This window comes from Hydra viridissima, unplaced genomic scaffold, assembly GCF_058129835.1.
Source record: "Hydra viridissima isolate aposymbiotic clone 2 unplaced genomic scaffold, HvirCarnegie_v1 scaffold_12, whole genome shotgun sequence".
In the NCBI taxonomy this organism is placed as follows: Eukaryota; Metazoa; Cnidaria; class Hydrozoa; order Anthoathecata; family Hydridae; genus Hydra; species Hydra viridissima.
The window spans coordinates 10,191,401-10,205,998 of NW_028324311.1; the positions used below are offsets into that span (position 1 = coordinate 10,191,401).

Below are 14,598 nucleotides of genomic sequence, written 5' to 3' on the forward strand. Positions count from 1 at the left end.
TTATGTATTCAGTAACTTTTAAATACACAACAGACATCCTTTACAATCAAAGTTTTAATAAATTACATGCATTTTTTTTTTTTTTAAATTTTTATTTTAATGCTAAAAAGATTATAGCACTCATTTAGATTCCTTCAAAAAATTTTAAAGTAGTTTGCTTATGTTGATAATATATATATTTCAGATAATCTTTACTAATACTAGTTCTCCAGCAATTTGATTGCGTTTCTTCATTCTTTAAAAAAGAAAAAAAAAAAATATTTTCTACAGAATAAATTTGATTACAGTCTTCTTTCTGTATAATCCCAATTGAACACCTTTTTATAATATTTTACTTTTGTTCTTAATTTTTTAAAGAAGAAGATCTGCAATGGTTTGAATTTTTTCTTGCAAACCTTTATGTTGATTTAAGAAATAGAAGATTTGGTGTTTATTATTCAGAACCAGATTTCAGTTCCAAAAAAGTATACTGTTTATGGTAGATGAAAAGTTATTCAAGTAAAAGCATTTTTTTTTTTTTAATAAGTGAAAATTGTTATGGTAAAAAAAAGCTATGATTTATTTTTAAAACTCTAAGTCATAGAATGCTAAAATTTATCACATTTTTTAAATAGATTTTGTCACTAAAACTTTAAGACAAATAAAAGATCATTATTTTAAAGATTTGTTGCATTGATATTAATTTCTGATTAAATATCTAATTGGGGTTTTTTATTGATGAAAATTGCTTTTATGAACATGATAATTTTTTACCAATTTTTAGACAACACAAAAATTGAAATTTTGCAATTATTTTTGGAGCTTATGATAAAATTTTTACTACATGTTTTCAGATAAGAAAGAGTTGCGAAGAAGCTCGCAGAGTCATTATAAACAATAAGAATCAACATATTCAGCAACTAGAAACTTTGGAGGTATTTATATAAATACTTTATGAGTTATTAATAGTCTTAGGTTAAAATCCAGTGCTTTTGATTTTACAATTAGGATAAATACATATTTAGTGCAATAACTGTTTCTGCAACATTTCAATATTTTTAATGGTAGTAACTACTGAATTAAACCTTCTCTTTTTCCTTTAAATTTTTTACCTTTATCTTCAACATTAGCTCCTTTTTATATTTGTATGGAATATAAAGTGCATGTTAATCTATTTTTTGATTTATCAGATTGAAGTATATTCTTTGCTTGTCAGACAGGGCTTTAAGAATGCAAATCTTTATGAAAGTTAGTCTTATAAAAAATGAGCTAAAACTAATTCTTAATTTAGCAATTATAATTAAAGAAGTAAGAGAAAAAAAAAACTACCTTAAAAATATGTAATAAATACTTCAGCTAAGATATCGTTTTTTAAATAGAAAAACAATTCAAAATTAAATAGAATAAATATTTAATTTCAAATTTTGAGTTTAACTAAAACTACTTAATATATATTGTGTAATCTTTTCTATTGCTTTAAGGCAGAGAATGAAAAGATAAGAAAAAAGGTACGGGCAGAAATAAGTACATTGGAAAAGTCTTTATTAGATACACGTAAAGATTTAGAGTTACTTCGTGTTGAATATGAACATAACATGCGTGCCCATGAACAAATTGCTCCTATGGCTAAAGAAATGAGACATCTTATCAACAGCCTTCAAGTATTAGTTTTTTATTTTTTTTAATGATTATGTTGAGTTTTAAACAATGAAAGGTATTAAAATCCACGTTTTGTAATTTTTGAATAAACTAAATAAATAAATAAACAATTTTAGATTTTTTTACATTAACTAAACTTTATTTATTGTAGAACACATTAAAATTTGTGCAATAGATTTTGAAGTTTTTTTTAGAATAGCAATCAACAGTTAAAAGGTGAAGTACAAAGGTGCAAGATGAAACTTGCTGAAACTCAGAAGAAATATAAAGAGGTTATTATTAATTTTTTTTTTTTTTTAATTTTTATTATAAATTTTTTTTTTTTTAAATCAAAACAGCATATTAGCATATTATGCACAAAAGATGTGCCTAATATGCTGAAAATTTATCTTTGTGTTCTTTTTTTTTTTAAACTAAAGACAAATAGTTTTAAATAAAAATCCTTCAATTTTCAATCAGTTATTATAAGCTTAATGCAGATTTATTTGAGTTATATCCCAAACTATATCAAAACTTCCTTATCTAACTGTTACTGACTTACAAAAAAATTAATGATTATTAGAAAATGATGTAATTTTAGATTAAGTTTGTCTTATTTAGATGGAGAAGGATGTACCCCCAATAGAAGAAGATAGCACAGAAAGTTACATAGATAGAATCGAAACAGTGTGTTCTTCTCCACATTCTGGATCAAGTCAATCAAGCAATGAAGGATTAGAGTGTGATGATCTAAAGGTTTTAAGAACCAAACTTAAGTAAGCTATTATTTTGATGTTAATTTTGCTTCATATTTTGTTCCCCAAACTAAAGAAAATTTCAATTTCTGTTTAATTTTGATGAGGTTATTGAATCAAAAGAATTGAATAGTCTATTAATTTTTTAATCTATAATTGTCATCTTTTCTCAAGGTTGGAAAAATTCCCACCCAGAGGATTTTAAGGGCTTATAGCTTTTTGGGCAATTTATTTTTTGTTCATTTTAGATAAAATGATGTTAAAACATCATATAAAATGTTTTAAATATAAAATGTTTTTAAAGACTACAGAATATTTTAGTAACATTGTAATATTTAGGTTACTATTCTGAACTTATTCCTTTTTTAAAATTTACATTGGTACAACTAAAGGAACCGGTTTCCTTAGTTGTACCATCAGTTTCCTAAGTTGTAGCCTAAGAACTTAATTAAGTCATACCTACAAATGAGGTGGTAAGAGTCAAAGTGGTAAAACTCCATTTAAACCTGAATTTTAATACTACCTGTAAAAATATTAACAGTTCAAACAGCTCCAATAAATAAAACAGTCTTTTATTAACATCATGCAATATTTTCAAAATCTCTAACATTAAACCTGATTTTTTTTGCACTTAATGGGATAAAACGCTCTAGCCTAAAAAGTTATAGTGAAGTGAGTTATACCACTTTGACTATCGCCACCTCAAATTCAATTAAGCAACAATTATAGTTACACCTTTTTTTTTTTTTTTTTTTTTTTTTATTACTAACCTGTCAACATGAAATTTAAGTATTTAATTAGTACAAATGCCATATACAAATTTTTTTGTCCTTTTGTCAACTCCTACATGTAAATCAAGCTATAATTTGCATTTCAAGCATTTAATCATGTATATCTCCCAATTATCTCAAAGTACTATTTAAAGGGTCAAAATCAACAAATTTATACCTGGTAGATTTAATTATGCTGGTAGAATTCATTAAGCTGTAGATTTAAAACAATACAAAGCAATATTTATTCAAGTTGATTTGGAGTATCCAATTCCCAACAGTTCTAATAGTAGTTTGTTTAATTATGTTTCTGAAATTTGTTCTTAAACCAAAAAGATGAGGCTTCAATAGGTTTTAAAAGATTTAAAAAAAGATCTATTCAAAGGTTGCAGAAGGTTGTATGAGCATGAAAGGGATAACATTATAATGCCATACTCACAAACTGGCTCTAAAGCTTTAATATTTTTTGTATAAGTACTATGTCCATCCAAAAGAATACCTGTTTATGGTTACCTATGAGTACCTGTTTATGGTTACTCATTTCCAAAATTGAACAAAAATTTAAATGAAACCCTTAGTGAAATGTTTAACTTTAATATTTTTTATTTAGAAAAAGTTAACCTATTATCTTAAATATTTTTAAACAATAAAAAAGATTGAATATTGAATATGAATCATATTAGAAGCAACATCGAGTAATCTCTGTCAATATCAATTTATATCTGAATTTTTTATTTTCCAAGTGTTGACTTGTGGGATTTTTTGGCCAGTACAGTAAAGCATTTTAAGGCTTGATTCATCTCTATACAATCTGTCACTGTTCCAGATGTTGCCAGTTGGAATAAATGATCAGTGCAGGGTAGAGATTGGTTAATGATCTTGTGGTATTTAATTGCATTCTTAATATTAGCAATTGAATCATGAATGACTACAACCTTCAACATCAGGAATGTATCATCAATTAATTAGGTACAAATCATGTTATGAGGACAGACTTGAAAAATTTTTTAATCTTTATTTGAATATTTTTTGATTTAAACATAAACCTTCAGAAAACCTAGAATTAAAATTGTGTTAATGTAAAAAATGAGGCATTTTGGAGGAGGTTTTTAAGCATTCATGATTTATTGATGTAGTGAATTGTCAATGACTGATATGGATCGTATGATCTTGATATCTGTTGACACTACAATACAACTACAGTGGTGTAATTCTTCTGAGAGGACCTTATTAACTGTAAACTTAAGATTTTCATTCAACACTGGGTGTTTTCATACAACATGTAATTCTCATACAACTTTTTGGGTGTTTAAATCTACTGAATGTTGTTGCTCTTTTCAAAGTGAGCTTGGAGTCTGCAAATAGGATGAAATTTTTGGTGCCACATGTGTTCACAATATTGAAAGGTAATTTATTTCTGGCAATGAATTTCATAATTTCCAGACCTCATTTCAGTTGTTTACTGTTTTTAGTTTTATACTATGCATAAGTACTGAAAAGGCAAAGAATAGTTGAAAAAAAAAGTATTAGTTTGCACACTAACAGGAAAATTTCTTGGTACACTAGAGTTCCTTTCTAACTTTTGAACAAATTTTTAAAAATCACTTTCACTCTCTAAGTTGTATTAGAAATGGAGTAAAATACTTATTTCAGGGTTTGTTGACCTTCAAACTTCTTAGATGAGTCAGGAATAGTTAAGTATGACTTTTTCTTTTTGCTTCAAAGAATTTCTGAGGTATTTTTTTATTGTTTTTCATCATCCACATTCATTCCATCAGAGGCTTTGTGTCATGACTTTTTGATAACTCTTTAGATTTCTTCGCATCTTTGAAACTTTAAGGATGAACTATCTTCAGATGCTTCAGCATACTGGATGTTTGAGTTTTTTTACTGAAAAGAAGCTGGTATAGCTTTGTTGGAAAGTGTAAGAAGTGTATTTATATTAAAATGGCAAGACATTATTATATTAAGGTTTCTTGTGGTGATTGCATATACTATCATTTAAAAGCTGTTGCTGTGGTGATGTTTATAAATTTAAAGTGTTGGTATTTTCATAAAAGTATGTAAAACACAAGCCTGTTAAAATCTCTTTTGATTACATAGTACAAGTCTAAACTTTTGAGCTGATCTTAAATGCCTTGCAACTATTTCTCTGATTTTAAAGATGATAAATTTTTACAATACTAATTCTGTTAAAAGTTGGTACAAGTCTTCCACTAATACATTTCTTGTTAAAAATCAATAACAAGAAGAGTCTTTATTTCTTAATCAGTTTTAAAAAGTTTGCCTTGATTAATTCAAGCTTTACGAGACAAGATTAAAATGATCTTATGTTGCATATTCTTGTCTTCTTTTGACTTGCTAGGTTTTGCTAAAAAATGTTATAGCAATACCTTTTGATTCAAAATACAGGCCCTTACTGCACAGGATTGTTCTCTTTAACCTATGGAGATCTTGAAACATTTGCAAGTCTTGATAATTTGGCTCAGAAATATGAAGATGATGGACGTTCAGCTACAAAAATGTCAATTATACTAATTTAAAACATTGACTCACTTGAATCCTGAAATATTAACTATACGTAAGATAGCTCAACCAGAGTTACATTTGAAGGCATGAGTGGTTAGAGTGTTAGGCAAATTATTATCTCTCCTAGTTTTAAAACATGGTTGTCTCTTCATCATTTTTATCATTATTTTTGAAGTTACTAAAGGATTCGGTGGAGTATAAACAACTCAAACCAAATACTTTAAAAATGTAATTGAAATCCAAATATGTCAACACCTGATTAATATTAACTGTTACAAACTTTTTGCAAGCTTGTAAATCAGTGTTTAAGACAGATTTTGGAAAAGATTTAAAACCTAAATTGAAAAAGTTATCAATAATTCTGATGACATTTTTAAATCTGTTTTTTTTAACTACATGTTTAGAGGCTTACTTAGAACTTTTAGTTTTTTTAAAACATGATGTTCAACCCAAGTTGTATAAACCTTTTAATCAAACTTCTTTCCAATAGTTAAGGGAGAGGACATTCTGTACATGTCCACTAAAAATTTACACTAAGAATGTATTTATAGTACATTACCTAGTAGTAAGCATGATTTGATGGTCAGCTCTAAGCTTCAATTAACTTGAAAACATTAAATAATCAATTGAAAAAAAATTCTGGTGACACTCCATCAAACTTAGTTTAACCTATGGTCTGCTCTGGATTGTAGGATTGTATTTAAATTGTTTGCAAATTGAAATAATATTTTTGATAAAACTTACTACAAAATTGCTTTAGGTGTTTTTTAAGATAGGTTTCAGAAGTTAAAAACAACCAAAAGTTTTATGGGTTTCAGAAGTTAAAAACAACCAAAAAGTTTATTTAATTTAGGAGTGCTCGAGAAAAAAGAAAAGAAATGAAGCTTCTTTTAGACATGTACAAAGGTGTATCTAAAGAAACACGAGACAAAGCTGAGGTATTTCATGATAAATATTTTCAAGAGTTTTGTTTCAATTTAAGATTGGAAATAAAGAGTGTTTTTTTTTTTTTGTTTTTTGTTTTTTGTTTTTTTGCATTTTTTATATAATTATGTCAAACATTACAGCAAAATATCTATTTTTAAAGAATTTATTATAAACGTTAAAGAACTGTGAATGAAATTAAGATAAAAAATATTGCTTTTTTTTTTAAACTTAGTTTTTGCAGTCTTAGATGCACCTGAGGTATGGCAGCAGTATGATGGTGCTACTTCAGTTATCAGATACTGCTCATCTAATAACTGAACTCTTAAGGCAAACTTTTGGGAGAAGGATAATTTTTGCAAAATATTGAAATTACCTATCCACCATGCTCATCTGGCTTAACTGCTCCAAATCCAACATTAATTTTTTAATAGTTTTGATATTAGATCTGTCAAAAAGTATTTGGAAAAAAGTAAATGAAAATGACCCTTAGGTAAAGTGCACCAAATTTCTGAATACAAAAGACTTAATTAGTCAAAATAATAACCTTCATAATCAATTTACCATCATCTTCAAGGAATCAATGCCTCAAAAAACTATCTATTCTGGGAGATGAGAAATCTTTTATTTTTGTTCATGTTTTCAATAAAAGTCCTTGTTCTTTATGAAGTTGTCCAGGACTCTGAAAAAATGATAATATGTAAAGAGATGTCTGACATATATCAAGGGTGAGGTAGAACTTCATATTGCAGCTCCTTCATGTTCTGTTATATCTTCTGTTGCAAATGAGGATTGCTTATGAACACCTTAATATCTATCATTAGTGTACTTAGACAAAATTTCACCTTACTTCTTCAACCAGTAGATGATGCTTAAGGACTTTTTTTTTTTTTTTCTCGCTATTTGCCTATAAATCCAAAGCTAAGCAGTTTAATTCTCAATTATACAGTCATTGATATCATTGTGTGTTGCATAAACAAAACATAATCATTTTTGAATACTTTCTATTGAAAACTATTTAACTACTTATTGATTTGTGTCAACCACTTGAAGAAGAAAATCTTTTTCTTTATTGTTTGTGATGAGTTGGTTGAAGTCTTTGAATAACTTCATGTTATTCATGTTGGTTGAAGTCTTTGAATAACTTCATGCTCCTCGTAGTCATATTTTTCACAGTTCCTAATTAACAAACCCTCTCTCTTGCTTGTTATTTTCATTTTCACTCCATGTCTCTAGTGGAAGTGTCAGAAAGGATTCACCAATCTTGAAGTGTGAGAGCAGTGAATGTGTTTACTGGGTTGCAAACTCCCAAGCAGACCTTCTTTTTGAGGATCGTAGCATCACCTCTCACACTTCATTCAACAGGTTTTTTAGTCATTCTGTCAACAATCTTCATCTCATTGGCTACTGAAAATTTGTTTGGAGAAATGTGCTGCAAATGAATTTCTTGTACCTTTCTGGTAGCTATGCTTTTTTGATAATTAACTGATTCATATCTTCCCAGTTTAACCCACATTGACAGGTTTTGTAGTAGAGTCTCAGTGACAAGTAGAAATTTTGCTCAACCCTTAAATAAACCAATAAATCTCAGTTTTTTCCTTCTTTGTGAGATTTAACATATTATGCTGATCATGAAAGGTATACCTTGATGTAGTTTGGCCATCCAGTGTATATGATGAATTGCCTCTCCAGTGAGTGTCTATGGTGAACTGCTTAGGATAACCATTACTATTAGCTTGATGAGTTGTATTATCTCTGACTCTTGAGTGAGTTTTTTCAGAATTTCCTTGAGATATGGGAGTGCTGATTTGTTTAAGGGCTAGTTCCCTATTTTGCTTCAAGTTTTGGAAAGTTGTTATGTTGCACCTCCCCAAACAGCTTTAAGTCTTTTGATGGTTTGAATGTATGGAGATTCTGATGATCTACAGCACAAGGTGAATGTTTTTGGCAAAATTAATTTCATCACATGATAATGGTAAGCTAATCACAGGAGCTCTCTAACTATTTTTCTTTTCAGAAGATTGCATACACCATAGGTTGGAATTGACAGATGTTGTATCAAAGCTCAGTTCTTAAACTTGAGGCTTTTTTTGGGATACTAAGGTAACTGATTCAGACTATCAACAGAAATAAGCGCAGGTAGCCTTTAATCTGTAACTCCAAAAATCTTAGGAAAGCTTTTCCCATCCCAATGAAGCAGCATTGGAAAATCTAGCACAAATTCAGAAATGGTTGCTTCAGCATGTTCTTTCCTGGCTACCTTGCAAACTCTGTGGATTCATGAAAGTGTAATCATCAAGTAAAAAGATATAAAGTGTAATCATCAAGTAAAAAAAGTAAATTACTTAACAATGACAAAGTAAAATGCACACATAAGCAATAGTAGTTGTTAAAACAGAAAAAGTAAACTGTACGGCAAATAACTGAAAATCACTGTGTCATTCACCAATTTATACTTTTTGATGTAAATAGCTGAATTTTTATATGAGTAAAACTATAATGGGCCTAACAATGTGGGAGGGTGCCCTGACATCTAGCATAAAATTAATTTTTTTGGACCAATTTAGTAAGAATGAAGCTGAAGAAATGATCTTCTTTGTGTTGCAAGAGTAGCAATACATAAATGCAGAGTGGTCATCCTGAACATAGCTTATTATGTAAACCAGTTGTAAGCGATAGATGTTTTTAGGTTTTTAGGCAATAGATGTGCCTAGCTTTGTGAAAAGTTCTAGAAACAATATAAGTTGATACATTTGAATAAAACTAAAGAATGATTTGAAATTCAGTGAAAATTGGACCAAATCTTTGTAGCTGTTTTTCTTATTACTTTTTGACAGATCCTAATAAAAAAATTTTCTTTCAAGATTGATAATTTTTAATTAGATAACATTAGCAATTGGTTGTATTTTATCTTTTATTTAGTTGTTGAAAAATGAAAAATCTCTTAAAGACAAGCTTGAAATGATAAAGTTAAAGTTATCTGTGGTAACTGCTGACACGGTGAAACAAGCAAGACGTTTTGCAAATCAGGACCATGAGAAGGAATGTAAAAGACTGCAAAGTAAAATAGATGAACTTCAGAAGTTCATACATAATACTAAGCAGGTAATGCTTATGAACTGTTAATAGTTACTGTCATAATGTGCAAAAAGAAAATAATTTGTGCCTTTCTCCAATTGGCCTTTTCAGCTTTATATTTTTTTTATAACCAGTCACATGCATTCATCAAATACCAGTTTAGAAAATAAAGCTTATTCATATTAAAATAGCATCTGGAAACACTTTGACTAAACCATACTAAATTGTTTTATATTTTCTTTTTTTTAAAAAAACGTTTTTGCATACAATTTGTTCAAAGTAAATGAGAATCAATATTTATTGAATTTATTTTTTAAATTCAATTTGATAAATATCAAAACATAAGTTTGAAAAGCTTTTTTATGACAGAACAAAAAAAAAGAGGTAGTATATTTAAAATCATAGTTTTTGAGATGGCAGAGGATTTAAATTTTTTAAGTTTTATAAATTAATTTCTTGACTGTAGGTGTCCCTAAAAATATTTTCAATATTGTCGAGTCTCACCCAAAAAGATCCCTTAGTATAAGTTATATACGATCAGTGTTATTTGTGTGTGACATTTTGGACCCAGGATGTTAAATGTCCCTCTCTCTATGATTGTATAATTTTTCTCAAAAAGTGTGTATTTTTTGAATTTATACTTAATAAGCTATAATCAGTTTGGTTCATTCCTTGGCAAATTTAGGAAGAAGATGCTTTATTAGCTGAGATGGAGTTTACAGGACAAGCCTTTGAAGAAATGCAAGAACAAAGTATTCGTCTTATGCATCAATTGAGAGAAAAAGATGATACTAATTTAAAACTTATGTCAGAGGTGCAGTAGTTTTATAACAAAATTAGGGATTTTAAAGCAGATCTTTTTTAATGAAATTGTTGATAAAATTTATGTATTATTGTTGTTATTTATATATTATTTTATTGTTGTTTGAAAAAAAAATGATTGTTTAGCGAATTAAGTCAAATCAAATCCAAAAACTTCTTCGTGAGGAAAAAGACCTTCTTAATGAAAAACTGTTGCACATGTCTACTCAGATAACTGCTTTTGAAGAAGTTACTAAACGTTTTGAAGAACGTGAGAAAGTATTGCAGACTACAATATCTAATATGGATAAGGAAATTGCTCTTCGACAGCAGGCTTCAGATTGCCATAAGAGAAAGGCAATTGAACTAAGTGAAAAGTGTCAAGAAGTCACATTTAAATTGGAAACTGCAACCAAACAGCTGCAAGAGGTGTTATTGTTTTATAATTGTTAATGTAAAGGTAATTTTCAAATGGTTTCTGGTGATTAAAATAAACATCAAGCAAAACATAAAGTTATAAGTAAACAATTTAGCTTTGTTAGTAAAAACATTTACTACATCTACTGATTTTTCGTATTTGCTTTTATCCTATGATTAAAAATAAAATTTAGCAATAGCCTCACCTACACCATTTTGTTTAACAGTTAAAGTTCTTTTTTGGTTTTCGTAGAATTGAAATGTTAGACTGGCTAAACTATTAATTTTTTGTTTGTTTTTCTTTTTTTTTGTATTGTTACCTTTTTTTGTGGGGGTGAAAGTTTCTAGTTGATCTCAAAATGCAATAGAAATGCAACCTGAGTGGTGTTAGTTAATTTAAATATTTTTACTAATCTTTGACTTATGAAAAGTTTTTTTTTAACAAAAAAGAGAGTAGATAAAAAATAGAGAGTTAGCTCACCCCTTTTAAACCATATTTTCAACCATTAAAAAAGGCTGTGCACGTCAAAATAAGCTTTAACTCAACCATGTCAACCCAGATACACTTTTTATACATGTCAGCATAAAATAAAGCAACCATAAAGCTATAGTGAAATTTTCATCCACTAAAACAATTTCAACCCTGATACCTAATGCATTTCAGCATAGAAAATCTGACTCAGAATCATAAGCAACCATAAAAGTAAAAATGTAGTAAAAAAGTAATCATAATAAAACAAACCTATTCATAAAAGTCTTTAACATATAAAGCTGGCTAAGAACTACTTTTTTAAACCTCAATCTAAAACTTATAAAAAATGTGATTAAGTTGTGGGTGCCCAAAAACAAAAAAATAAAACAAAACTCCTCATAATACACTGACTCTGATATGTTGTGTATGCAAGTTGGTAACAGAATTCAACTTTGATACATTGTGCAGGCATGTCAAGTGTAGTATCTGTTCTTATCAGTTTAATATCTGGTACACCGGCATAGTCTGGCTCATATATTAGTCTGTAATCAGTTCTCCAACTGTCAACAGTTTTAAAGCAAACCTCGATAACCTCTAATGTTACTACAGCTTGCAGCTTTCCTTTGTGAAAGTTGTAATATGAGCTTCACAAAAACTAACTGTAATCTGACAATCTATGATTTGTATTTTGTCAATTATTTTTACTTTTGTTGTAACAAATATATACTACTACTACTACTTCTACTACTACTACTACTACTACTACTTCTACTACTACTACTGCTACTACTACTACTACTACTACTACTACTACTACTACTACTACTACTACTACTATGTCAATTTTTTCTGAAAATTTGAACAAATCATTTTAAAAAATTTTCTGTTGTATATAATAAATTGAAAGAAAAATTTGTACAAAATGCAAGAAGAATAAAAAAATAGACTAATATATGAATAATGGAAAAGAATTAAAATAGAGCCGTGTATTACTTGTAGAAATAATGCAAAAGCAAATAGGAGTGCACAATATAGGGAATGGTTGAGTGAGAGTAAAACTACAAAAGAATTTTGCGTTTAAGTTAGAACTAAAAATAGTTTTAAAGAATTTTAAGGCTTAGATGTATGTAAACATGGTAACTTAAGATGGATATGCATACCATGCAGTGGTGCTAGTATATGTGGTCATGGTAAATAAAATGAAAAGGTTGCAAACAAATGTGATATAATTAATGAAACTAATATAAATTGATTTTTTAGTGCTATGCACCATGAGACTTTCAGTGTAGCACTTTGTGAAATTGTGCTACCCACAAGCCCAATGCATCATGACACTAAATTTCTTACCCAAATGCTTCTAGATGTGCTTTTACTATTTTTTTTTGTAATAATGAATCTTTTATTTACTATAGGTGCTCCATTATATTTAGGACCACATCCAATGGATATTAAGCTATTAACAGTAGTTCCTGAAAGTAATAAAATCTAATCTAAATGAAAATAAAAGTTAATAAAGTTACAGTAGATAATAAGCCTCTATCTAACATTAATCTTATAAAAGCAGCTAAGGATCTCAAAATAAAAAATTTTAGAGGAGTATATACCAAAGATAACAAAAAAGCCTTTGCAGTCATTTATGTTTACATGTTTTAGAAATATTGAATAAAGAAAAAAATGCAAGATATAATTAACAGAACTTAAAAATTCTTGCACATGTAAATTGTCAATAAAGTTAAGTCACAATAGTGCTACACATAATAGTGTACCTAACAATAAAAATAATAGTAATAATTCACCAAATATATGTAGTATTATTGATAAATTAGAAGAATTTATTATAGAACCAACTAAATTAAGGGTTTTCCTTTTTGATAAACAAATTTAGATATTTACATACATGACTTTAATTATTTAGCAACATGAAAATTATCTCCATGAAAATGGTTGTTGTATAATTTAATATATTCAATGACATGTTTTGAAACTAAAAGAAGTATTAGAGCTATGTTCATCAAAATTATTTTAAAAGTATGAAGGGAATATTTTAAAAGTATAAAGTGATGAATATAGAAAAGCTGCCTAAATTTATTTGTATCAGAAAAATGAATTAAATAAACTAAATATGTATAGAAAATATTAAGAAAAGGAAATGCAAAAGTTAGATAAAAATTTACTTAGTATAACAATGCTTATACAAATTGTAATAACCTTAATAAGTTCAAACTTGAACATTTTCGAGAAAAATAACAATAGGAGCAGTCAAACCTCAAAGGGTTATTAAGATTGTTTTAATGATCTCAAAGGATCTTTTTCAGTTTCCCACATAATACATTGATATAAAAATACACAATTCAAAATAGCTTTCTTTTTATTAAAAAATCTATTTATGACACTGGTTGTGCTTTCAAAATGCATCTTTAAACTCCATTTTATATGAAGAGATCCTTTATTGAAATCCAGCCTTAAAGTTATTTCGCATTATAATTGTTTGTAATAGTAATTTTTTTGTTACTTATGTTTTAAATTTAGGTTACTTTTTAATAGTTGGTCATTTTTTTATGCAAAAGCTATAAAACATTTAAAAGATTGGATTAAATTCTTTCGTTTTCATTTTATAAAGATCAGCAGTTATTGGTGATGTTGTTAACCGTTAATGTTGTTGTTGCTATTCTTCCTGATTATGTGCTTTTAACGATTTTTACAAAATTACCAATATTTGTTATTGTTTTTGTATTAATGGCAAAGTAGATTTTGATAGATATTTTAGTTAGAAAAGTCAATTTTTAGGATAAATTGATAGTGAAATGAATATTTTACAAAATGTGAATGTGCAGCAGATTTTGAGAGAATCTTTAGCAGATGTAAAAAAACTAAATTTAACAAGAGAAGCATCAACAAAGCTTTATGATAGTAAAGCTTTGTTAATGCTTTTCTCATTAAATTTAGTTTTTAATTATTTTCTAATACTTAATTGTAGACTCAGTTGATTTGGTACACTTTGATAAAAACTTACATAAAGGTTTTGATGAAGACTTTGATGGTGAAATAGCTATTGGAAACAAAGATTATATTAACATGAAACTTAACATAAATTTTTTTTAAAGATTTAAAGAGAAAAATGATATAACACAAATAAAACAACAAAAATTTTTTAAAATGATTTGTTCAAATTTTCAGAAAAAATTGACATGCCTGCACAATGTATCAAAGTTGAATTCTGTTACCAACTTGCATA

The 14,598-nt window shown here is 27.9% G+C and overlaps 1 protein-coding gene and 1 pseudogene across 1 annotated transcript in view; both read left to right on the forward strand.

Moving 5' to 3' along the window:
- The window catches only part of LOC145194237 (E3 ubiquitin-protein ligase Bre1-like), a 54,719-nt gene that overhangs the window by 36,523 nt on the left and 3,598 nt on the right, over positions 1-14,598 (forward strand). The window contains exons 10-17 of the mRNA XM_090069265.1: positions 834-914; positions 1,461-1,640; positions 1,833-1,910; positions 2,239-2,393; positions 6,525-6,609; positions 9,518-9,700; positions 10,359-10,487; positions 10,622-10,903. Coding sequence (XP_089925391.1) covers positions 834-914; positions 1,461-1,640; positions 1,833-1,910; positions 2,239-2,393; positions 6,525-6,609; positions 9,518-9,700; positions 10,359-10,487; positions 10,622-10,903 — 1,173 coding nt within the window. The remainder of the gene's footprint in view (positions 1-833; positions 915-1,460; positions 1,641-1,832; positions 1,911-2,238; positions 2,394-6,524; positions 6,610-9,517; positions 9,701-10,358; positions 10,488-10,621; positions 10,904-14,598) is intronic.
- Positions 11,819-11,917, forward strand: LOC149881192 (U2 spliceosomal RNA; annotated as a pseudogene).